The 22,800-nt window shown below is 49.5% G+C and overlaps 3 protein-coding genes across 9 annotated transcripts; 1 reads left to right on the plus strand and 2 right to left on the minus strand.

Moving 5' to 3' along the window:
* Positions 1 to 4: 4 nt before the first annotated feature.
* Positions 5 to 3,790, minus strand: LOC122373598 (PRADC1-like protein). 4 transcript variants are annotated; one of them, XR_006255078.1, is made up of 5 exons: positions 3,447 to 3,699; positions 2,678 to 2,927; positions 2,211 to 2,378; positions 1,696 to 1,927; positions 5 to 903 (listed from the first exon to the last, which is right to left on the minus strand). XR_006255078.1 is itself a non-coding variant. In XM_043351843.1 (5 exons), exons 2-5 carry the CDS (start codon positions 3,469 to 3,471, stop codon positions 1,807 to 1,809), a joined length of 564 nt encoding a protein of 187 aa, XP_043207778.1. In that variant the 5' UTR covers positions 3,472 to 3,495; positions 3,775 to 3,780; the 3' UTR covers positions 5 to 1,806. The 4 variants fall into 4 exon arrangements, 3 of the variants coding, with proteins under 3 accessions (XP_043207778.1, XP_043207777.1, XP_043207776.1); XM_043351843.1 differs by adding an exon at positions 3,775 to 3,780 and having other exon boundaries at positions 5 to 1,927; positions 3,447 to 3,495; XM_043351842.1 differs by having other exon boundaries at positions 5 to 1,927; positions 3,447 to 3,495; positions 3,670 to 3,711.
* On the plus strand, positions 2,784 to 16,155 carry LOC122373596 (translation initiation factor eIF-2B subunit alpha-like). 4 transcript variants are annotated; one of them, XM_043351840.1, is made up of 8 exons: positions 2,784 to 2,823; positions 5,192 to 5,246; positions 5,563 to 5,664; positions 6,828 to 6,973; positions 7,291 to 7,427; positions 8,139 to 8,234; positions 13,223 to 13,493; positions 15,354 to 16,155. In XM_043351840.1, exons 2-8 carry the CDS (start codon positions 5,228 to 5,230, stop codon positions 15,504 to 15,506), a joined length of 924 nt encoding a protein of 307 aa, XP_043207775.1. In that variant the 5' UTR covers positions 2,784 to 2,823; positions 5,192 to 5,227; the 3' UTR covers positions 15,507 to 16,155. The 4 variants fall into 4 exon arrangements, with proteins under 4 accessions (XP_043207775.1, XP_043207772.1, XP_043207773.1 ...); XM_043351837.1 differs by lacking the exon at positions 2,784 to 2,823 and adding an exon at positions 4,120 to 4,164; XM_043351838.1 differs by lacking the exon at positions 2,784 to 2,823 and adding an exon at positions 4,126 to 4,141.
* LOC122373595 (phenoloxidase-activating factor 2-like) lies at positions 16,145 to 18,172 on the minus strand. The gene is made up of 2 exons (XM_043351836.1): positions 17,969 to 18,172; positions 16,145 to 17,713 (listed from the first exon to the last, which is right to left on the minus strand). The coding sequence occupies exons 1-2, from the start codon at positions 17,972 to 17,974 to the stop codon at positions 16,415 to 16,417; spliced, it is 1,305 nt and encodes a 434-aa protein (XP_043207771.1). The 5' UTR covers positions 17,975 to 18,172; the 3' UTR covers positions 16,145 to 16,414.
* Positions 18,173 to 22,800: the final 4,628 nt, after the last annotated feature.

Raw genomic sequence — 22,800 nt, forward strand, 5'->3', positions numbered from 1 at the left:
AGTCTCACCGAGCAATTTGTATTGAAATCAACAAACCCACTGCTGATGACTGTACCTGAGATCGCATAAAACATACCACGCAGCCCCCACCTAATGCACACGACTATTGGCATAGGTTACTAGGAATCAACAGCAATCCTCCGACGCAATCCAAAGCGCTAGCTGACGACCGAAAATTCACTTTATCACCTTTAAACATCATGAACATGCAGAAACAATGATGGTAAGTCTACATGGGTTTTTCTCGCGTCATGCATGCCAGTTGGCAGTTTGTTTGATTGAGGCACAACTTCGTATATCACCCGTGGCGGAGACATATGTTCACGTTAAAGAAGCCCGACCAAGACTCTCGCTCAATGACCAACGCACTGTTCCCGGACCCACGAAACTTTGGTGCTATTATACACCTACGAACGTTTGAGTCGAACTGGGGCTGGCGCAAAGCAACCGAAATTACTAAGCTGAAACTAAAGTTAAGTTGAAAATAACATATATGGCCATTCAAATAACAATTTTTTTTTCTGGCAAATATTATTCTGCGAATCAGCAATCCGCTAACCCAATTCTTGACGAAATACGTGCATTTTCACATCTGAATGACGAGAAACAGTAACGCCATTAGATAACCACATCAAAAGGTTCCAGACTGGCGTATACAAAGGCGCGATCCAGCACCCTCCTCACCCCAGCACTATCTCTCTCTCTGATGTCACCGTCCGCACACTCCGCCCATCGAATCCACTCCGGTGGGACGGTAACACGTCTGGTCAATCACATGACTTGTCGGCAGGTGGGGTCTACCAATCAGGAAGCAGCAGCCCGCCTGTGAGCAGGGCGAAGCTCGTGCATAGCGAGGCTCTGAGAGCCTCGGCATGTTTGCGTGCTTCCACTGCTGCTCCATCTCTGCAGCAAATGTGACTCTGCAGCAAATGTGATTCCGCAGCGCTGACCCAACACATGCTGATCGCAGACAATGCCTGACGCTGCGTCTCGCACAATCACGGTTCTGCGTACTACGCAGTCACGACTGCGTCTCCTCACGCAGTAGCCGCTCTGTAAGGAACTGACTGATACCGCCCCGCGGAGCTCGCCGGCCCAGTACCCACCAGCGTGCCCCCGCGCGGCGGCACACCTATTTATCACAGTGCTCTGAGCGACCTCTATCCACTACCGGTAACACCCCGCGGGGGCACGGGGTTCCCAGAGGGCCCGGGGACCGGCTCTGAGGAGACGGAGGACCTTCAATGGCGTCCCATGCTACAACGCTTCGTCACATTTTGTCAGGTGGATTACTGAAGCTAATAGGTACCAATAACGTACAAACTACGGCCTCCCAGAGGTGACCACTCGCGACAAGGCGGCGCCCAGGCACTGCTGAGGTAGGCGAGCCGCGGCCCGCCTATGCCCTCTACTGGCTGACTTCAGGCTAACTCAGTATCCCAGACCCCAAACACAGCAGACCACTCTTACCTGGCTAACTAATGACCCCAGTGAACGACTGGAAATGACAAATTCCTCACTGCAGCGAGCTACAAAAAAAAAAACAGCACCCTCTGACCCCAACAAACACACGAAAACCCAAACACATCGCCTTGCCGAATACCACAAACGATGAGCAATAAATACGCGTCCCGGCTCATTCAGCCGAGGCCACGTCCTTATGTAAGCGCAAAAACCCTCAGATTTGACCCTCACATTTGACTTGGTCGTTGATTAGGCCCTGATGCGACAGCGAAGGTCCCTCGGGGTGTTTTGCCAAGGGCACACCCACGGGCAGCGGGGCTGTCCTGAGCTGACCTGTGTATGTCACCAGAGCACCCAGGGCGGCTGCTTGCGCTCGTGAATGTGGTACATGCTGGCGTTGATGGGGATGTTGATGACGGCATGGCTCAGCCGCAGTCGCTGCAACGTCTCCATAATTACGTACCTGAGGAACGAGAGAGAAATAGGGGTGAGGTTGGTATGCTCAGACTATCATTTGGAGTCAGAGATAGCCACAGCCCACAACTGTGCAGCAATTCAGGAATAACCTGTGTAGCTCATTTGAAATAAATGTAAAATTTTACTTTCATATAATGCATAAATTAAATGATCACTGAAGCCACGAAAATGAATGAAAACTCCAACACAAACGGAATATGTGTCAAAACATCCTAGACGTGCGATTTAAAAAACAACATCCACACGTGATCGGCGTTTTCACAACTCACCCGTTCTTTCCGAGCAGGAACGCCGCGGGTATGGTGGGGTGCATTGTTTTGCTCTCGGACGTCATCTCTATGAAGTGTTCGACATTCTCCGGGTCGTCGTCGAACACGAGCACGGCGCGCGCCCCGCAGAGCTGGGCGTTCATCGCCTTCTCGACGAACGGACAATCCCTGCGGCACGATAAACGTACTTAAACGATATTGTGAACAATGAGCACGAGCATCGCATCAGTGTGTCAATGACGCATGGCTACTCAATTCTCAAGAAGTGTTTACACACTGAAATCATAAATGTATACCTACCTCATAACTGACGTGGGCACCGAGTAGACAGCAGCCAATCCGATTAAACCAAATCCTAAACCTAGTTGGAAACGTCAGCATGTGAAGAATGGCACATTATGCATCCTCTGTGTGCATCCTATGTGTGGCTTATCCTACCAAATCCTTCTCCAAAACCCAGCACTCACCCCCTCTGAACGAAGGCGACGCCTCCCTCGATGTCGTCACAGTTGGCGAGCGGTCCGCAGGCGAACGACGGGTCGGCGGGCACGAGGCGCGCGCCCCGCAGCGTAAAGTTGAAAGGGGTGCCGAAATCGCGAGTCACCTGGATCAGGTAGGTGTACTGCAGCACTTCCGGCGACACGATCTCGAAAAAGACATCTTCGAGCGCAAACATGGCACTGTAGTGGTGGAACGTCATCACCCGGTCCAGCTGTCCTGTGGGAAGACAGGGGAGCAGGGGTGACGTCAGCCAGACAAGGCAAATGTATATTCAAGCATACACAGGACTAAAGTGGGAATTATTTGATGAATGACCAAATTTTCATATGGTATCTTCCTCTAACTAAACAAATATTTTCAGGTATAAATGTTTGTGAGGAGTTCTTTGACCTTGCAAGTTTTTATTTATGTTTTGCATATTGCAGTGCTTCTGATTATAACAAGTCTTCTTTGGAGTCTGTGCGTGGCAATTTGGAGAACCTCAGTTTTAGATCCTATCACCCTCAGTCTCTATTCCTATGAAACAAATGATCCTTGTTCACAAACTGCTTATGACCAAATAAACAAACACCATACCCTTATGCTGAGTTTGGGGTTTACCCTAATACTAATGGATTACCAGGTAACAGGAAATTACAGGATTGGTGTTCAAACCCCTACTCTAATAAAGTACCAATCCGAAAATCATATAAGACTGTTACAAAATTCAGCATTGTTGCTTTTTCAGTAACTTACCTGAATCCTTACTGCATGAAGCCATACAATCAAATAACAGAATGTATATCTGGCAAACGAAAAGGAGCATTAGCATAAATCTAGTTAATTTGTATGAGCTTTCCTGCAATCGAGCTTGAACATGTGATGAGTTTGATGGGCATCCTATGGCGAGGCATTTAGCCATTTTCAAAAGGATGGCTTAAATTGTAACCCAGTTGAAGAAAAAAAGATTCACACGGACGTCGTAGTAACTCTCGACTCGAAGCACTCCGACGACGACTGACCAAATGCTGACGTTCTATTTGCTGCTGATCAAAAAGAAAAGAGGGCAGCTTGCGAAAGTAACTTTCGACTTGTATCGTACTGTAATTAGTCAATATTGCGCACTACCCTCAAGACGTCATGTCTTGAACAAATTTTGAACATAATATAATTGTCTCAGCTGCGTTCGTTTTGAACCTGTACAATTCTTAAATCTAATAAATATTGTATTTAATTTTAGAGCAAAAACAACGTTGTCATTTCTATATGTATAAGATCAATTCAATAATATTTATTTGTTTAAAATAAAAAAAAACTTTTACAATTAAATCAATGAAATAATGGATGGAATGAATTTAAAAAGAGCTTGTAAAATAGGACAAATTCAGCGCAAAAGTTTCAATAAGGTGGCTGCTAGCTGCTAAACTATACGGGTGCGTCGAGATAAAAACGTGATATCCACCAGATATCCACGGTGACTATAAAATATAAATAGATATCTTGATAGTTGGACGCAAGAGCGAAGCTGCCACGCGCCCTAGACCAAAACCAAAACAACAAAACAACAACGTGATATCTTGATAAAAACATAATAAAAACGGTTAAAAACGGTTTGGGTTCTATATACCTATCCATATATCCCTTGCTCCTATCAATCAAGTTTATCAATACACCGTGTCAAAAACTTCATTAGGCAATTTCATTATAAGTTTCGTAGTTTCTATATATATATATATATATATATATATATATATATATATATATATATATATATATATATATATATATATATATATATATATATATATATATATATATATATATATATATATACCATTGACCTATAGAAGTCTTTTTTAGGTCAATGATATATACTATACCATACCATTTATACCTATCTTTCAGTGCATACCTATTGATATGATACAGCTAAAGCAGAAGTGAAAGTGACAGGCGTGATGTGACAGGTGCCAGCAAGGTGACAGGCTGTTGCGGCTGTTGCCTTGAGCATGATTATAAATCAGTCAAATTTTCGTACTGTCTCAAAGATTTACTTTGACAACAGACAAGGAATTTAACCAGCGTCCAGCTGGGCGGCATGAGCGTCTATTGCATTTCAATTTGTGCCCTGCCCTCCAGTCTCGCAATTCCTGATCATGATCTATGGCAGAATTCTGAGTCTGAAGTGGAATGTATGCTTATAGCGGCTCATGGCCGGTCCTTTCACTGACTTTGGCTGGCTATGGCCTTCCACCAAACACAACCATACCTGTCAGGAGGCTCATAAACATCAGCTCTTCAAACTCGGACTGTTATAATCGGGATGTGTGGCTTGTGTGCTCTTACCACACAGAGTCCAACGCTCTACCAACTTAGCTACGGACTGGCAAATTGCAGTTGTGATGACGACACAATGACAAAAAATGAGGATTTTATCAGTCGGCTCTAGTCACAATGGTGGAGAGGGATGACTGATCACTGATGGGTTCAAATTTTTCCAGGTTTATCTTCAATTCACTCGGACTGAAATAGCTGCAATGACTATGGATGATTCTGGTAAGCCATTATTATGCATTAATTATGGGACATGATATGACTGGCTGACTGGCTTTTTTATATTGTTGATACCAGGCGATTATTAGGAGTTATTGTGGAGTTGTAGACCATGTACTAGACCAACCATAGTCTCTGCTCTGGTCAAAGGGGTCATGGCAGGGCATGATCTCCTTTCAGGGATATTTATAGAGGCCATAGTGTTTTCATTTATTTGGATGAAAGCGTTTTAATAGTGTTTTAAAACCACTGTCACCAAACCACTCAAAAACAAGCACTCAGTGGCAGCTATGAGAGTTTTGTATGTTTGTGTCCACAGCTGTTCAGCGTTCCTTCACGACATTGCTGAAGGAGGACCCGGAGATGTCCGTTGCCTTTGCTGCCATCAACACCCTTCTCACTGACCTGGAGACCCATGAATGTAAGTCAGTGAGCTGCAGAAATGCTGGGGCAGTCAGTCAGGGACTGAATGAAATGCCGATTGTGGTGTGAAAATGAGCCAGGCACTTCATTGCACGATCTTCATGCTTATAGGTTAACCATCCTGAATTGGTGTTTTGCCAGCCGCGAATCTATAAGGGGGGGGGGTCCGTTGTACCCCCTTGCCATTTGGCCTCTGATCGAGCTAGAGCTTCGCTGAAAAAATGAGCGTGCTGCCCGTGACGAGAGGAAGCCGATGCTTTCCAATTTTAAGGTCCTAGATCATTGGTTGACCTTCTAGGTCAGGTCAATGACCCATAAGTCGACCAAAAGTCGGGAAATCGGGACCTGTTAAAACGTCGTAAACTGTTGCTGTTACGTTTTTTTTTATTGGTGCTTATCACGAATATCATGTAAGTTTTGATCACAGATGATGTATTCATGCATTTAGGTCAGGTCAGGTCAGATCAGGTCAGCCAGTAGGGGTCCTGTCGGGTATTCGTAGTAGGTGTCAACCACCTCTTGACAGCTTTGTAACATGTTACGAAGGCACTAAAACTGCTTCGTAAATGTTCAAACTTCAAATGGTTGCTAAATTCGAATCAGCTAAAAAAAACTAGCCTAGAAACATGTAAAGCTCGAAAAAGTAAACCGAGATCATCAAAGGTCAATGACCTGACCTGATCTTCAGGTGACCTTGACACCAACCCTAATGCATGGGATCAACATATCACACGTTTGAACGCTTGAAACCACGAAAAGACTGCAAACGCGCGGCTAATGCGAGCTGACATAGGTACACCGAATCGCAATTCTGTCCAAACATGTTCTCGAGAAATAGGTCACAGGTCAAAGGCCATTTGGGTCAGGGCCATGAAATGTTCCGAGTTGCTGTAAAATTGATAAACTCGAGGATACTGAAAGTTTCGTCCCGTTCGGTCGTTTTTACGCGAGTTATTTGCGAAAAACCGAGGGGAGAGGGTTTTGTTCTACCCCCCCCCCCCCCCTACGGGTGAGGGTTAAAAGAAATGGCCAATAACATGGATATTTTTCACATCATTGAACAATCATATGATCTGATGGTAAGAATGTGATGTCCAAACAAAAGACAAAGCCCGAAGCCGCAGCTCCCTCAGCTATTGGCGTTTTTTTGCGCATGTGCAGACGAGACTATGAGCGGTCTGATGGAGCGGATGGGCCAGCTGCAGAAGATCCTGCAGGCCAGCGAGAAGGCCGGCGCGTCCGTCTCCTCGGGCACCGAGCTGTTTCTGCGCTCCGTCACGCTGATCGCCAACCTCGACAAGAAGGGGGTGAGTGGCGAGGCCGGGAGGGTGGCCCTGGAGGAGAGCGTGGGGTGGTCAGGGTCCGGTCTGTAGCACTCAGACTGTGTTTCATTCCTACGGCAAAACCAGGAGTCTGTATGCGCAGTCGTAAAAGCTGGTAATTAATCGCCTTCTATAGTCGCAAAAATCTTAGCAAAAAACATACGGTAACAATTTAAACAAACATCGACTCAAGAAAGAGTTAATGACTCTTCTGTATGAAGTCTGAATGGAAGTAAGCTTACTGTACTAGTAGGCCTATTATGAAGTTGATGCCTAAATGCAGCATTGTTTTCCGCGTGCAGCATCTACGGGAGAGCCAGAGTCTGATGATTGAGCGCGGCCGCGACTTTATCCAGCAGTACTCGGGGGCGCGCCAGAAGATCGCCGACCTCTGCGACCCTTTCATCATGGACGACATGACCATCCTCACACACTCCAGGTAAGGGCTCAGCGACACCGGGACCGGGTGGCTGGGGGAGGGAGGGGGGGGGGGTCACCTGGGGATCTGAACACCACTCGCCTTGCCAACGTCTGCCTAACGCTGCTGGATGGCGTTTTTAGTTCAGGGTTTCGCACATAGAGGGCAGCGCAGCCGTACGGGTCCACATTGGCACTGTTCCGCCAGGTGTTAGCTTTCGTTATGCCTGGTTACATAGCATTTTTGACGAGGCTTCAGCTCATTTATTTTGCGATAATTTCGATGCAGTGCTCTTGGTAGATTTAGACAGTACCATTTTGTAAGTTGTAAAGCGCCATTGGCATCTATTGCAACATCACAGGCAGAGCTATAAACTTGCGACAATCCCTATGTAAACGCGGCTATTGTTAGATTCTGCGGGTGAGATGCCGTGCTTTCGTTCCTTCTTTAACTCCACCTCCGCGGAATAAGGTTGCCGCATTGTCCATTAAATGAATAGAGGTCTGTGGGTGATGTAGGTCATCCTATAAGCTGCAAACATGTTCAATTGTTCAGCTCGGCTTGCTGTGTTCGATTTTCCGTGCTGTTTTTGATAGCACTGGACGTGGACACTCACCTTACCACTGTCCCTTCTTGCAACTCCAGAGAATGTGTTTGTTACCTTCACCGTCAGAAGTGCGCTCGCCCCGCTGGAACCGCTAGTTTAGTGTCTCACTGCTCCTATTTTCGCAGGTCGCGGGCCGTCAGAGACGCTCTCATCAGGGCGAAGAAGGAGAGCGGCAAGAACTTCCGCGTGCTGGTCACCGAGAGCCAGCCGGACCGGAGCGGGTGAGTAGAGACGGACACGAGCCACTTCCTCCCGCTTGAAGCTCGTTCATCTTTATCAACCAACAATATCCAGGCTCTGATTGGTCAGGCTGTCAAGTATGTCATAGCATAGCCGAAAGTACCGTTAGGACGTGGTGGTAAATCGTTGTGTTCTTGCATTTCATTCCTAGAATAAGCTCTACCAGTTGTGCTCATTTATTTAGCAATTAAATGGGCACATATTTTTCCGGCTTCCATTAAGTGGGAATGATTTGATTGGTTGCCACGAAGTTAAATGCAAATAGCACCCCCCCCCCCCCCCAACACGTCCTGTGGAATGGAGTGAGGACCAGATCGCCTATTGAGCCAGGCTGGGCCGATCGTTAGCGGATGCGGTATTATGACTCAGATCGCGGAGTTTCACACCTGGGTTGACTCATCCTCCACGTTCAAAACCAGTCTCCCACACGGTTTTTTCTCGGCCACCGGCGGACCCTTGTTGTCTGGTAGTTAGCGGGGCTATTATCCGCGGATATGTGTCATGTTCACACCGCAGCGGCAGCCGGCAGCCACACGGCGTCCGTGGTCCAGTACAGAGCCCATACCGCAGCGCCGGCCACCGCGCTGAACCACACAGAGCCCATACCGCCAGCACCCGGCCACCGCGCTGAACCACACAGAGTCCGTGCCGCCAGCACCCGGCACCCGAGCTGAACCACACAGAGTCCGTGCCGCCAGCACCCGGCCACCGCGCTGAACCGCACAGGGCTGTCTCCCGACCACCAGTACAGTGGCCTTGTCAAACGGCTGTGGGAGTGGTCAACACGATCGGCTTTAGGCTGAGATGCGGCTCGTATTCGAGTTGGTTTACGTTTTGCTAAACGGTTGATAAACCCAATACTGCTCACTGGCTAGCGGGGCAATACGAATCCACAAGGATCGGTAAAAAAAAACGGCAACACTTACCTAATGATGGGAGTGTGTTGAGAAGCGAACATGTCAAGAAAATATAGGCTGTTTCGAGCTAACTATAGGGTGCGGCAAAAGTTTTGATACCTTACCATTCATTCCGTCCCTCCCGTAAAATTAAAACAACAGTTTCATTTCAGCGGTCAATGTATTCTCCACGAAGCTGGACACAGAGTGAGAGACGTGCGGGCATGCTGGCCACCAGGTTCTTCAGAGTCTGTGGGCTGATGTTCGCCCACGTCCTCTTGAGCGCCTGCTCGAGCTGTTCAAGGTTGCTGGGAGGTTTTTTCTTGTCCAGCTCCTGCTGCATTATCCCCCAGAGCTCTTCAATTGGATTCAGGTCAGGGCTGTTCCCTGGCCACGTGTCCTTAGCCCAGAAGTTGGGGAGGTGCTCCCGGCACCACTTCTGCGCTCTGGCAGACCGATGAGCTGGAGCGCCATCCTGCATGAAAATGCTGTCCGACCTGCGCTCGACCATGCGGCGCGTGAGGACGGAGCCCGTCGTGGCCGTCCTGTTGATGGCAGGGAGGCAGACTTCCTCGAGGATGTGCTCCACGTAGTACTCGGCATTGACTGACGTCTTCTGCGGGATCACGTGCAGCTGGCTCAGTCCCTCGTAGGACATCATGCCCCACACCATCAGTTTCGGCGGAAATTTTACGCTGAACGCCTTTGGGACTTCAGCCGGGTTCTCAGCCCACACTCGCTCGTTCTGGCGGTTTGGGTGGTGGAAGAGTTGAAAGGGAGACTCGTCGCTGAAGAGTACCCGTTTCCACTCTTCCACAGTCCAGTTCTTGCGTTCCTTGCAAAACTGAAGCCTCTGTGCTCGCTGTTTTTCCGTTAATTTTGGCCTTACGCGGATCTTGTAGGCCTTCAGTCCAAGGGTGTTCCTCCAGTACCGGCGGACAGTCCTCTCGGACACCGGATATTTCTTCCGAGTGAGCTGTTTGGACAGCTTCCTCACCGAGTGGCCAGATTTTCCAGCCGCTTTCTTCATCACGATCTTGGCGACGGTCGAGATGCTGGAAGGGCGCCCTGACTGCGGTCTATCTGCGACGTTCCCTGCCTCCTTAAACTTCTTCCACCAGCGTTTGATGGTGAGGACTGGGACCCCAAAGTGTGAGGCAACGTCCCTCTGCGTCTTGCCGGCTTGGAGCATGCCAATGGCGCGGCTGCGAGCCTCCAAACTGTATTGTTTGACCTTCATGGTTCGGCCGTGGCTACTGCAGCGGCCACCGGGTGGATAATGACCCCGGCCGGCGACCCTCTGGGTCGAGGTCAGCTGTTCAGCTAATCCCCGCCTCGGGGAAGGATGCGGGTACGCAAGGGCGCGCTCAGAAATGTCATATTCGGGGGCATACTGGAAATGCATTGAGCTATTACAAAAAGACGGAAGGTATCAATACTTTTGCCGCACCCTATATATCGTTTTCCGTATGTTCAAAACTCTTATGTATTATGTAGGTATATTTAATGCTGGATTTTTCATTGAATGTATCCATTTTGAACGACTTACTTTTTTAACTTTCACTTGCCATCTGCTCTGTCATCTAATGTGATTATTGCAAATACAGTGGAAAGCGTCGGGCAGCTCGTCGCAGCTTTGCCTGCACTAGGGCTAACTTGAACTTAAATGTTGACTTGTCGACGTCCAACAAAACAATTATGTTGAAGCGACCCCCAGGCTCCGTGTTAAGTCCCTGAGTCATTATCCATCATGCTAATATCTCAGGCTAGCGCCATAAACGTCAATCAAAATTTCCTGTGAGCGTCGTTGACGTTCTGCGGTTTATGTGTCAACAATCTCAGCTTCAAAAACGGCTTCGGATTTATCTGAAATGGTTAGGTAGTCTCCATGCTGAGCCTGTAGCCGTAAGTGGTTTCAATGTACCTGCTGTCAGAAGTTGTTTCCAGATATTCAGTGTTATCATGGTGCATTCCTACCGCCTGACGTTGACGGTTGACACGGACCTTGACCGTTCAGTCTTATCCCTTATGTAGATGTGCATAAAAATAATGCGATTTTTTTTTTTTTGGCCAGCTTTGTGGTGTCATCGGTTGAAATTTATGATGGTGTATTCATAAGAGTCACTGTGGCTAGCAATTAGCGATGCCACCATTACATTGCAGTATTTTAAGCAGCCTAGATCTATATAGGTATGGTGAATGATTATGACCTTAAAAGTGTCTTAAGTACAGAATGGTAAACAGTGTCGAATGCTCTTCAAAGTTTGCTTAGTTTCGCTCTTGCGCTTTCGTGCCGTTCACGCGCCAAACATGACTCGAGTCAACGCCAGTCAGTTCCCACGAGGCCCCTCTGTTTGTGATTTCCGGCCTTGCTCCGGGCCACAGGAAGCACTGCCAGCACCGGCCTCCTCTCAAGGGCCTCCTAACGACGGGATTCTCTCGCCTCACTCCCAGCCTCCTTCCCTTCATACGGAGGGATGCCGGGTTCCCGATCACCCCTCCCCCCCTCTCCGGGACCCCAGTGCCGCCCCTCCGGCAGTCACTGCCCCCCCCCCCCTCCCTGATTCGGTACACTCGCGGCGCTGTGACGCCGGCTACGGCCGCGGAAAGCCACCCACCCGGCGGCGGCGGCGGCTCCGGCTCGGCGACTCTCTGTTCTGTGCACGTGCAGACCCACCTGCGGCCATGTTCTCTCTCCGGGAACGATCTGCGCCGCGGCGGCCCCCCACCATTGTGATGCACAGTGAGTCAGGGGGGATAGGCAAACGGACAGAACGACCGGTCCATAAATGAGGTGGGTGTACTGGCCGAGCCAGCTGACTGCGCAGACATGATGTCAGCAGGGGAGCTTGTGCCGAGGGAGAAAAGGTGATCTCACGTTTGCGATGGAATGCTTCCAAAGATGTATGGAAGAACTTACCGTAAAGTGGGGCTATTTGAGACAGTGGACAGTGGGGCTATTTGAGACAGTACTTTAAATCGCTATGAAATGAAGAGCGTTTGATTTTGATGTGATATTTTTGCTCAGGAAGGTGTAGAATCGAGCAGTAAATCGCCTGAGCAAAAATTAAATATAAATTTCAAGCGGTTTTTATTTTATAACAATTTAAATGCTGTCTCAAATAGGCCCACTGTCTCAAATAGCCACACCTTACTATCTGTTTTCACCGCTGGTATGGTTTTATGCCTCTGCATCCGTATACAATGTCTCCTAATTTTCCCTATTCTGAATATCCTGGTTTAATTTAAATTAAGGAAATTTTTCATTTGTGCTTATTTCAATGTAAAGGGCATTAACCTCAATTGCCCCTTTCCCAAGAATCTGGCAACCGCTAGGTAATATGTGCATACAAAAATCGGTTTATATCCGTTCGCCGTGATGTCGCAATACTGGTTCCGTGACCGGTGATCCAATTCAGCCCCTGCACGCGAGGCCATTGGTGGCGGGCGGCGGGCGGTCGGGAAAACCTATCATGAATAAATCCAGCAAATTGATGGCCCCTGGCCTCTGTTATATCTCATGAGCTAAATAAGCTGCTGAAATTAATATGTACGTACAATATACGCCTTAATTAAGGCTTGCATGTGTTCTGCTTGCGTGTCAAATTCGATCGTGCTCACCGAGACAAAAAATCTCATAGCGAGTAACCGGAATGCATAATATCTTTGTGGCTGGAAAAATCTGATCTCTTCGCTCCTCATTAGTTGTAAATTTGATGGTTTTTCTTCTTGACGGATGTGATAGAAAGTAATGCCAAGCAAATATTCCACTGACAAAAATGCAAATAATCTATACCTATGGTAGCTGGTAGGTAGTCGGTGTGGCTTTTGTCGTATGTCGTGTTCCTGCGACCCACCTCTCGGTCTCTCTGCCAGCCCTGCCTCAGTAGCCGGGCGGCAGTACCAGCGGTGCAGGTGACAGTGTCAGCCCGACCCAGGCCCAGGACTGTGACAGCGGCGGAGATGTGACAGCCGCAGCCCGTCCCCAGGGCCCACCTGTGCGGGAAGCTGGCCGCGGCCGGGCAGCCCGTTCCCAGCTCGGAGCCGGTCTGTGATTGCCTCCCTCCCCGCAGTGCCGAGCTGCGCCGGGAGCTGGCCGCCGCCGGGATCGACTGCACGGTGATCCTGGACGCGGCGGTGGCCTACTCGATGGAGTCGGTCGACTGCGTGCTGGTCGGCGCCGAGGGTGTCGTCGAAAACGGCGGCATCGTCAACAAGATCGGCAGCCTGGCGGTGGCCATGAGCGCGCACGCCTTCAAACGGCCGCTCTACGTGCTGGCCGAGTGCGTCAAGTTCGTCCGGCTGTACCCGCTCAACCAGCAGGAGGTGCCCGATGAGTTCAAGGTGCGTTCCGGACGGCTGGGGCGGGGTGGTGGGCCGCGGTGGGACCGGATGGGAGTGGGCGACGGAAGTGGTGTGGTAGGGGAACGGTGTGGTGTTAGGCTTGCGTGTTGAATAGGACTTAGGTGTGGTAGGTCCTCATGGATTAGTCGTGTTAAATTATTGACACTTTTTGCACTGAGTGAATTCGGTCCGAGTGCTCTTTGTTGCCGTTTTTGCAATAGTGTGCGACAATTAAACGGTAGATCTGAAGACGCATGCTCTTAGGAACGATACAGACCATCATTTTGTGCGGCTCAATCAATGTTTATCTGGTAAAGTCACATTTTCTGTCACGATCATTGATAAATAGTGCTCTCTGAAACATTTGAGATTGCGGGTTCTTTGGTTACCGCATACCGTGCAGTGACTCTCCACGAGAATTTGCATTTGCAAAGTTGGGATAATATGGCCAAGTGGTTGGATCTCGACATAATAGATCATGCATGCTTATGTGTGCAAAACCCGGTAAAAGCCGGGCTGTTTCCCGCCATTTCGCGTCAGCGTTAGGTGCGGCTTTGCTGTTAAGAAGATGTCGGGACCGGTGCGCATTGCTCAAGCATAATATGTAGATGCTCTTTCGTGATACAAATCGGACACGTCACTTCATATGATGCATCTGAATTTATGTTGTGTGATCTGTCTTCTGGAACCTCGTCGTTTTTTTTTTTTTTTAGGCGACAGAGAAAGAACCCTTCAGAACATGGGTGGAGCTTTTCACGAAGTTGTTTGGGCAAAAAGTCACCAAATTAACTATGCCCGATTGCCAATAACAATGCCTCTGCAGCGCTATGCTTATAGAGACAATCTTTTCCATTAAATAGACATTCAAAATCTCCTCAATTGATTTGCAAGGCCACAAAATCCTACAAATGTTCTAAGGCTGGTGAGGCATAACGCTAATTGGTGGGGCAAAATGGCGAATTGGTGGGACAGCCGCCCCACCAACCGTATAGGAGATCCGCCCCTGCCTCAGAAACGTGTCATACATATTGGCATGCCTAGGCATTGCGTTGGGCCCTAAGCTTTATCGTGCAACTCGTCGACTCGTGTAAACGGGCCGACTGTCGACCGCTGAATTCGCCGACTGTTTAACATGATTGGTGTGGTGGATCGTGTCACAATTTTCCAACCAAAGTCTAAGCGTGTGTTTACCTAATGTTAAAGCATGTGCCGACCATCGCGTCTGTATAAACATCGAGATGTTTCGGGACGCCCGCGGGCCGGAGCTATATAAAGAGGGCGTGATTTCTGTCCGGTAATGTGAAGCGACGTCCGGTACATTTGGATCGGATGTAGATGTCTAGTCGTGATATAGAACAAAGCCGCTCATTTTACCGGTCTTGTCCATTCATTTACAGGAAGTCATTGTGGGTGACTCACTTCTATTTCGCCATTGTCACATCAAAACAAGTTATGATTAATGGATGAATGTTGTCGGTGCACCTACCGGGAAACTCCCATGCTTTTTCTGTGAAATGTCGCAAAGTTTTCCAGTGAGTGACCAACCGGTCCCATTTGTGCTAACTTATCGCAAGTTGTCATGACTCGTAGATGTGTGCTATCTTTTCAAATGCTCCGCGATGATAACAAGCGCACATATCAATGCGAGTTGAATTTCAGTAAAACTTAGTGCGAGTTCTTCCGCTCGTCCCGGAAGTCAGTTTGACCAACTTCAGGTCGTTTAATGCTGTGCACCTCTATATTTTAGCTGACCATACGAAGACGTTAACCTAACTTGAGAACACTCGAAGGTACCAATCCCACAGCGACACCGTTGGTACAGCAGTTTTCCGGACTGACCCGTGTGGTTTTATTGTCCAGTTTGCGCTGGTGCGGCCCGGCTCGGAGGCGCGGGACAAGACCAACCCTCTGGTGGACTACACACCTCCGCGCTACATCACGCTGCTGTTCACCGACCTGGGCATCCTCACGCCGGCCGCCGTGTCGGACGAACTCCTGCAGCTCTACATGTGAGCGGCTGCGTACGGACAAAGACCTGTGTTTGTACTGTGGCGGAATTCCTTCAGTTTCATGCCTCACCTGACCGTGGACTCCAAGGGCCGAGGGCTACATGAACCCCTTGCGCAAGCTGATGAAATGATCAGGACTCCCTCAGACCTACTGCGGCCCTGTAAGGAGCAGCTCTGTCAGTCACTAGCGAAGCTCAAACTGGGCCATCGCTGGCTAAACAGCACCCTGCTGCGCATACCGGCCTGGCTAAACCCTGCTGTGTAATGTGTATGCTGGCTGACGGTGGTCTGGGAGTTTTGCAACAGCGTCCGTCTGCCACCCGGCCAACCAGTCGGTCTGTCAGTGGTCTCTGCCCGGTCGCTGGGGCCCAAGGTCGACTATGTAATGTGTATCGGACGCGGCCCTGGCTGGATGTCCCAGATCAGGGCGTCTTCATGGTGATTTCTCGGCGAGACAGCCATGATCTTCTGTCCGTGGAGGTACACGATTGAACCTGTCGTGGGATCTGTGCTGTTGGAGAAGGGTATTGGTTGACTTGGGTTTGTGATGATGGCGTAAGTCGTTGGGTTTGTAAGTTGTTCATTGCAAGCCATATTTTGTACGTATTTATGACGCTTGTGTGAAATACAGAAAAATAAATGTTCATTGTTCACGTATATTTATTGTCATCTTCATAGCAGCAAACTGTACCAGCCAACAGTATACATATTCAATATTCATACAAACACAACCAAGCTCGATCTGGCGTCCGGCGAGCATGCAGACGCAGTAAACACGCGTCACTGAGAACGGACAGCACATGGCGCCCCGACTCTAGGCCGGGGGCAGCGGCCCGGACGGGCGGAGTCGCTCCGGGCGTCGTCAGAGCCTGTCCGGCGCGGACTCATCACTCGCAGACTCTCGCCCTGCGCTCAGGCGGCGGGCGCCGGCAGCGGCGGCAGCTTCCGCAGCTGCTTCTGGATCCACTTGACCTGCTGGACGACGTCGGCGTAGACGCCCGGGATGCCGGGCAGGCCGCAGCCGATACCCCAAGACACGACGCCCAGCTGCACGTAGCGGCCCGGGTTGTGCGGGTCCTCGCAGGCCAGCGGCGAGCCGCCGTCGCCCGTGCATGTGTCCTCGCCGCCGATGCCGCCGGCGCACCGGAAGGACGGGTCGAGCCGGAAGTAGCGCTGCAGCTGGGTGGTGCGCAGGCTCGCCTGGCAGTCGGCGTGGCCCACCAGGGGCAGCGGCACCTGCTTCAGCACCGTCTGGAACTTGCCGCCCTCGAAGGCGTCCTTGCCCCAGCCGGTGGCCACGCACTGCACGCCGGTCGGGTCGTAGGTCAGCTTCGGGTCGGGCAGACACAGCGTGTCCACGTGCGGCTGCAGCGGCACCGGCTCCCGCAGCAACAGGATCGCCACGTCGTCGTTGAGCCGCCGCGAGCTGAAGTCCTCGTGGATGATGAAGTCCGCCACGTCGACGTCCACGTGCGGGAACAGCTCGTTGTCGTTCTGGGTGTCCCACTCGCCGAGTCGCACGCGCAGCCGGGCGTCCGGGCCCAGCTTTTCGACGCAGTGGGCGGCTGTGAGCACGGCGCGCTCGTCGATCAGCGAGCCACCGCAAACGAAGAAGTTGCGGTCCTCGCCGCCAACGTTCTCGACGCGCAGCACGGCCGCCATCCAGGGGATTTCGCCGAACTGCGACTCGTGGTCCTTGAAACCGGTGATGCGCGCGCGCAGGCCATCCGGGTTTCGGTGTCCGCAGCTGGGCACGTACGGCTCCTCGACCAGCTGGTCGCCCTGGTGCGGGTTGGTGCAGCACACGTCGCCGAAGCGCTGGCACTCGGAGTGCGTCAGGATCTCGTGGTCGGCCTCGAACTGCTGCGCGTTGATGCGCACGTTGAACACGCCCAGCCGGTCGCTGACGATGTCGGACTGATTGCAGCGGAAGTAGGGCACGCACAGGAACTCGTCGCGCTCGCAGCGCAGCACGGCGTTGGGCGGCGGCGGCGGCGGACCCCCGCAGCCGCCCGTCAGCGACTCCAGGAAGTCGGCGTCGCTCAGACTACCGACGTCGGTGCAGTCGGGAGCGGCGCCGGGGTTCGCCGGGTCGGCGGCTGACGGATCCTCACCCATCAAGGAGGCCACGAACGCCGCGTCCTCGCTGATTTGCGGCGCAGCCACGGCAGAATGTGCCAGCACCAGGCCAGCCAACGATAGCGCCAGAACCTGCCGGGCACACAATGGTCAGATTGCGGGGTCGAGCAGTCCTCAGACGCGGCAAAGGCGACTTCAGAAGCGCTGAAAGTGCGATTGAAGGAAGCCGAGAAGAATACGACTAAAATAATGCCTGTTATGATTAGTATCGTTGGTGCGTAACATTTTGCAAGTAGTCACGAAACATTCTTATCCAGCAACTGATCTCTTTTCTGCTCGTTTATGGTCGTTACTAACAAGCCTCCAACCATTGTTCTCCAAGCTCACCTTCATAGTTCCGTGTGTGTGTGTGTCGTGTCCGCCCGGTGACACGGCAGCCCTCCTCGCTGCTCACTGCTCTGTTTGCGACTGACTGACGGACAGGCGACGGCGCGGCTGTTATAAACCGGCCCGTCCGCGGAGACCCTTCGTGACGTCATTTGTCAGACCGTGACGTCATCGGGGAACGCCGGCGCGCGCCGCTGACGTGGGTGTGCCTCCCGGGCCCATGGTTATGTGAACGGATCATATGTTGCAAGATGCGATGCGGGCTAACGCGAGATATCGACGGTGAACTAGAAGGCTGCTAGGAACTTGTTAGAATCAAGAAGTCAAAACGGTCTTGAGGTGTTCAAAGTGGGAATATGTATTCTTATTTGACGGCAGATATTTTGGTGCCCGTAGATTTTTATCAAACCAACGAAAATATTGCTATGCCTACCTACTGGCTGCTACCTTCCTAGTTCCTGGCTAGCTAGTTATCTTGAAGGTTACGACTTACGTACGCTCTTTGAGAAACTCTCGCTGTTTTTCTTGCTTTCAGTTCCCACCACGGGGTAGGTACGGTTTACCGATAGCTACCTACCGAGTAGTTAATCTCGGGTTTTGACCTCAGGTGCGCCTATGTATTTCAATTTTCAACACCTTTTGACAGATCGGCGCATACCTATAACTCGGGAACGAATGGAGCTACAGCCTGCATCGACGCTAAACAGTGCATTCGATAGCACTTTAAAGTTTTAACCTTCGCCGACTGAGGGGGTGGGTGCCGCCCCCTCCCCCTCCAAAGGGATTTCGCGATAGCTCGGACCACACCTGCGATAGAGGGCTGACATTTGGCATACCTGACCGTTGCTTCAAGCAGAATCTTGTGATACGAACAGCATTTTCAGGTTAGGTCATAAGTGAGCCTCTGTACGTTCCTCGCAACTTCGCAACGCCCTCAGTGCCAGAGGAGCTTTCACAGGGAATCAAACTTACAAGACCCAGTACCTATGGCTATCCTCCAGGGATCTCACAAGTTGTATACCTCGCATTTTCCAGAACGAGATCACATGAGGTCAGGTCGGTCACGTGACCTCACCATTTCAAGTCAATAGGGGAAAGATGGAAACTTATTTTGGCGCCGGAAATGATCTAAACTAGCACAAGCGCATGAAATCAAGATTGCATGCACTACTTGCTAGGTCCAATGCTTCACTTTTGCAACATAGACCATGTGTGACGTCATTTATGACGTCGCTAGGGTCACAGGAGTTTTCGTCAATAACTCCGATCACATTGAGCTAGCGAGTCGGGAAAGGCACCAATGGACTCAGGAAGACCTGCCCCGGAATGATATGCGATACGACCTCCTTGACCAACTTTGTGATCTTACCTGACCTTGACCCAAGGTCAAGACCTTAACCCGCGCCCCGCTGGGGGGGGAGCAGAATCTGACCCCCTCTCGTTTTTCGCCAATAACTTCTAAACGCGTTACGCCAGCGACGTCAAACTTTCAGTACCTTTTCATACATCAATTAGACACGTTCCCTGAATATTTTAGCGAAATCGGTCGGAAACTTTTTGAGAAAATGACGTTTTAGTGACGCCATGTTCGCAATTTTCGCCTCAAAAACGGCAAAACTTAAAACGCCGCTAACATCTTCATTTTTAAGGGAATCAAGACGTTACAAAAAGGTTATACGTGATTCTACTTTGTCTATCAAAAGGTCATCTCGGTTTTTTGAAAATTATGGATTTTGGCCCAATTTTTCTTTAAAAAAAACTGACTTTTGGGAAAATGATTATAAAATCCAAAATTTTGAGTGTATTGAAAAAAACGGAACATATGTCAGAGAACTGGTGTATGTGCACCTACATAGCAATTTTTAGAAGAATCGGTTCAAAAATGTGGGAGTTATTCAAAATTTTATGACGTCACGACACACAAAATTTTCGAAAATGAAATTTTGGAAGTTCTAGACCTCGTACGGAAACAAAAATAGCACCATTCGATTCGCCGTGAAAAACTGCATCGGATAGGTAGACAAATGTTTTGGCCTTAACAACCAACTTCAAAATTTGACATCACTTGACCTGACCTTGACCTGACCTCGACCTGGAATTCATCCAGATGTGGTCCACATCACTTATTGAGTGTGCCTATTGAATTCTATGAATAAAGTGACCCATAATACATGTGTCGCACATGCCTTTTCTATATTTCGTTTTTGGTGGTAACCTGACCTGACCTTGACCTTGACCTTTGCATGATATTGTATGCAACGAATATTGTCTTGGTAGCCTAAGAAAACGTTTTGGGCAATCAGTCTCAGTCCATTCTTCGGCAACTACGGTGCAAGGCCGATACTGTAGAAACTTGCATTTTGTACCCTTGACCTGACCTTGACCTGACCTCTGACCTACTTAAGCAAAAAAATTTGGGCTCTTAAGATCCGCCTTTTTGAGAGCTTTCTATTGCCGTTTTCCCCGTCTTTCTACGACCATCGGTTCGGAAGTTAGACAGGGGGGGGGGCAGAATCTGCCCCCCCCCCCAGCAGGGCGCGGGTTTAGTTGACCCCACCCAAACAAAAATATACCATTCGACGTGCCTGAGCCAGACAAAAACAATGGTGCCAAATTAGCGGATCTGTGACCATTTTTGCGAAGTAATTTACCAAACGTCAAACCCGAGCCTTGGGTCACTTGACCTGACCAGAGGTCACCAATTGACCTGAGACCTTGAAATTGGGTACCAATCGCTGCGTCTCGTAACGGCGCACACGCTCGTTTTTTCCGCAAGGCTCTAGTTCAATTAGGGGCGAAACGGCCATGGGGGTCGTACCAACCCCCTCCTGACGGGGCATTGTAGAATACCAACAGGTCCGGCGAGTGCTTAAGATTTGTCTCAATATATTTTTTTCAGATTTGACATAAGGTTAAAGACTTAGACAAAAACGTAAAGGTAATGTGTTGGCGGGAAATGTTTTTTTCTGCATTTTTTACATCGCGCCTGTATTACGTCGATTTTAGCGGCATCGTCTTTCTATCGTCGAGACGCGTCGAATGCACTGTATCTTGACCTTAAAGGGACCCTCCCACCTTCAAAAAAGTTAATGAATTGGCACGAAAGTGATGTCGCTCGGTTCAGAAAGAGCGAAAACGAATATCTACCAAATTTCATCGAAAAATATTCACCGGTTTTCAAGATATTAGACTTTTACTTTTGTTTACTTTTTGGGATCTCCGCTGTTCCTAGCGACTTTATTTGAAAGTGCGGCATTTGTTGCGCGCAAAGCAGCATATACCACCGCGTGCTACCAAACGTTTTAGTAAAAGATTTAAAAATCTTTAGATCTCCGCTGACGTCACAAATTCTAAGGGGGCATACCAATGCACTAGCCCCTTAGAATCCGAAAACTGCAAGTTTGAAATTCCATATCTCCGAATTAAAGCATTTGTCGATGTTGTGAGTGCCCAAACCGGTATTTGCAGGCCATGGCCACCAATTTGGCTATCTCAACTCAAAACTAATGTTAAGGTGGGAGTGTCCCTTTAACCCTCGCCGGGACAGGAGACAGTTGATGCACTCCCCCCCCCCCCTAAGTTTTTTCGCGAATAACTCGCGTAGAAAGCGGCCGATCGCGTCGAAACTTTCAGTACCGTCGCATTGATCAATTTTACACATACCCTGAAAATTTCATGACCCTGACCCAAATGACTTTTGACCTGTGACATACTTTCCGAGACCATGTTTGCCCGGATTCGCGATTCGGTGTATGTCGGCTCGCATTAGCCGCGCGTTTGCAAGCTTTTCGTGGTTTCGAACGTTCAGACATGTGATTTGATGTTGCTCCCATGCATTAGGGTAGATGGCAAGGTCACCTGAAGGTCAGATCAGGTCAATGACTTTTGGTTACCTCGGTTCACTGTTTCGAGTTTACTTGTTTCCAGGCTAGTTTTTTGGAGCTGAATTCGAATTTAGCAACCATTTGAACATTTAAGAAGTAGTTTTGGTGCCATCTTACGAAGCTGTCAGAGGCGGTTGACACGTAGGTACTACGAATACCCGTCACGACCCCTACTGGTTGACCTGACCTGACCTGACCCGACCTGGTCTAAATGCTTAAAGACATCATCTGTGATCAAAACTAACACGATTTTCGTGATCAGCACCCCGAAAACCCCATATTAACCACACTTAACGACTTTCTAACAGGTCCCGATTTTCCCGACTTTTGGGTCATTGACCTGACCTGGAAGGTCAACCGATAACCTAGGACCTTAAAACTGGGTATCATCGGCTTCCTCTCGTGACGGGCAGCACGCTCTTTTTTCGCGAAGCTCTAGCTCGATCAGGGGCCAAACGCGAGGGGGCGTACCCCCCCCCCCCCTTTGAGCCGTCGAAGGACGCAAAATGGCCTGTACCGGCGAGGGTTTGAGTGTTTTTTTTTTTTTAATTTGAGCATAAGTCCTGACAGGGAAAGTCATGTTGCAATCAGTCGATCCATGTCGTCGAGCTGAATGCATTCAATGTGTTTTACTCGCTCTAGAGTATTTCTATATGTCTATCTATTAAAAGTTATAGTCGAAAAAACTGCATTTCCCTTTCATGACCTAGCTGACCTTAGATGTCTATGTTGGGCTCGTTGCTGTAATTTTTTGATTCCATGTGTAAAACCGTCACCTGTTACACGTTTCAAAGCGTTTAGAATGGCTACTCCGAGTGCGTCACATTTCATTTTTCCCTCACTGACATAATGGAGACGTTGCAAAATTGACCTGACCTTTGGTCACCAATTAAGAATGAAAATCCGATGCATGCGTTTTGCATATCCTGATCCTGTCACTCTTATCTA

The sequence above is a fragment of the Amphibalanus amphitrite genome, unplaced genomic scaffold, assembly GCF_019059575.1.
Source record: "Amphibalanus amphitrite isolate SeventyFive unplaced genomic scaffold, NRLGWU_Aamphi_draft 001520F_arrow, whole genome shotgun sequence".
NCBI classification, from domain to species: domain Eukaryota; kingdom Metazoa; phylum Arthropoda; class Thecostraca; order Balanomorpha; family Balanidae; genus Amphibalanus; species Amphibalanus amphitrite.